The 1,695-nt window shown below is 40.3% G+C and overlaps 1 protein-coding gene across 1 annotated transcript in view; it reads right to left on the reverse strand.

The window, feature by feature from the left end:
* The window catches only part of PDZD2 (PDZ domain containing 2), a 425,741-nt gene that overhangs the window by 43,121 nt on the left and 380,925 nt on the right, over nucleotides 1–1,695 (reverse strand). The window contains exon 17 of the mRNA XM_007951610.2: nucleotides 5–142. Coding sequence (XP_007949801.1) covers nucleotides 5–142 — 138 coding nt within the window. The remainder of the gene's footprint in view (nucleotides 1–4; nucleotides 143–1,695) is intronic.

Here is a 1,695-nt window from a genome sequence, read left to right on the forward strand (position 1 = left end):
TCACAGGCTGGTGCACCCCCACTGGTACAGCTTTGGGCAGGCGCTCTGTGAGGTGGCCGGCCTCCAGGGGGGACGGAGCCCTGGCTGGCTCACTGTCTGCAGGGACACACGCATCCTCGACCATCAGCTTTCCCAGAGATTCCTGGCACAATGGCAACTGCCAGTCACTGTCAGTAGCTTTCACGTCCTGTGTGTGACAACATAACATAATATATGGAGCAGGGCTGATTTGGAAAACTTCAAAAGGTCACTGGACGAGGAGCCGGAAGATCCAGATTCTGATCTTAACATCCCCTAGGAATTGCACGGCCCTGTCACTCTTCCCTAAGCCTCAGTTTTCTCAATTCTTACACAGGGATGATAACAACTTGCCCTGTCTAACTCACAGACATTTAAAAGATGACTAAATGAGACAGCAGTTCTGAGAACAGTGTGCAGCACCCCAAAGGCTAACTGTATGTAAAGTATCGTTGTTGTACACCGATAGCCAAGACTAGATACAACAACTCCTTAGCTTGCCAGTGAGGAGAACTACTCTGTAGAAATGATATTTAATTGTAATATTTCAACATCTCACTTTAATTTTTCTTCTTTTCATCTAATATCCACTGTAAATTTTTAAAAAAAATTTGCTCAAAAATTTTTAAATCTACCTCCTGAGTTAATAAAAGTGGCCCATAGGTGGCAGCAGAGGGAAGTGGTGGCAGTGCCTTGCTGCTGTTCTAGTAAAAAATCATTTAGTGACGTGTCAATTACCGACCGAGGGAAAGCTACCAGCGCTCAACTCCCTTTATTTTCTGTTTACTGAAAAGGCGTAAATGTAATAGAAAAATAGTAGATGCGGACCTATTTGCCAAAAGAGAAATTTTTTGTGCAAGCTTTCAAAATTTGACAACAAACACTTCATGGCAAGGCTTTCTGCTTTCTTTCTCATGTAGAAATACAATCCCATTTGGAACTAAAAGTTTTGCAAGAAAAATTAAGCTTCTTTTTTGTAAAAAACTCTTTTGTGAATGATTTGTAAGTGCTGTTGAGAAGTTCTTATTGAGGAAAACGTATTCATACTCACAGAAGATTCTGATTTGAGTAGATACAATTTGTTATGAATAATTATCCTGATTTGGCTTTATATGGTCATCCAAAACTTGTTGGTGATACATATATATACATATGTGTGTGTGTATATATATATATATTTACTTTCAATATGTGCAGTTAATTGTATGTCAATTATGTATCAATAAAGCTTGGGAGGTGGGGGTGGAGACAGAGAGAATGATTATGAAAGGCTACAAGAGTCAGAAGCGAAGATGTGAGACTTTGGCTCCGTTACTTTGGATGTGTCATCAAGAAAGAGGAATTACTGGAAAAAGACATCATGTTTGTTAGAGAGTTAGTAAAAACCTAACATGGGAGGGAAGGACACAGGGAAGAGGTGACTACAGGGAGGAAGTGGGAAGAGAGCAGTTACACTGTGGGGAATTGTAGTCAACGTCATGAAACAAAATGTGTGTGAACTGCTGTACTAACCACCTGCTGTTACAGCAAGAGTTTCCCAAGCAGTCAGTGTATGTAACGGAGGGACGCTGTGGAAGCTAATTCTCTAATCATTATCCTTTCTTTCAGGCAGTAAGAGAGATCGACACAACAGTTTCAACAATGGACTCAAATATAGTTGATGATATTTTAAAAAGA

Source organism: Orycteropus afer, unplaced genomic scaffold, assembly GCF_000298275.1.
Source record: "Orycteropus afer afer isolate SDZICR_OR568_19922 unplaced genomic scaffold, OryAfe1.0 scaffold00302, whole genome shotgun sequence".
Taxonomy (NCBI): Eukaryota; Metazoa; Chordata; class Mammalia; order Tubulidentata; family Orycteropodidae; genus Orycteropus; species Orycteropus afer.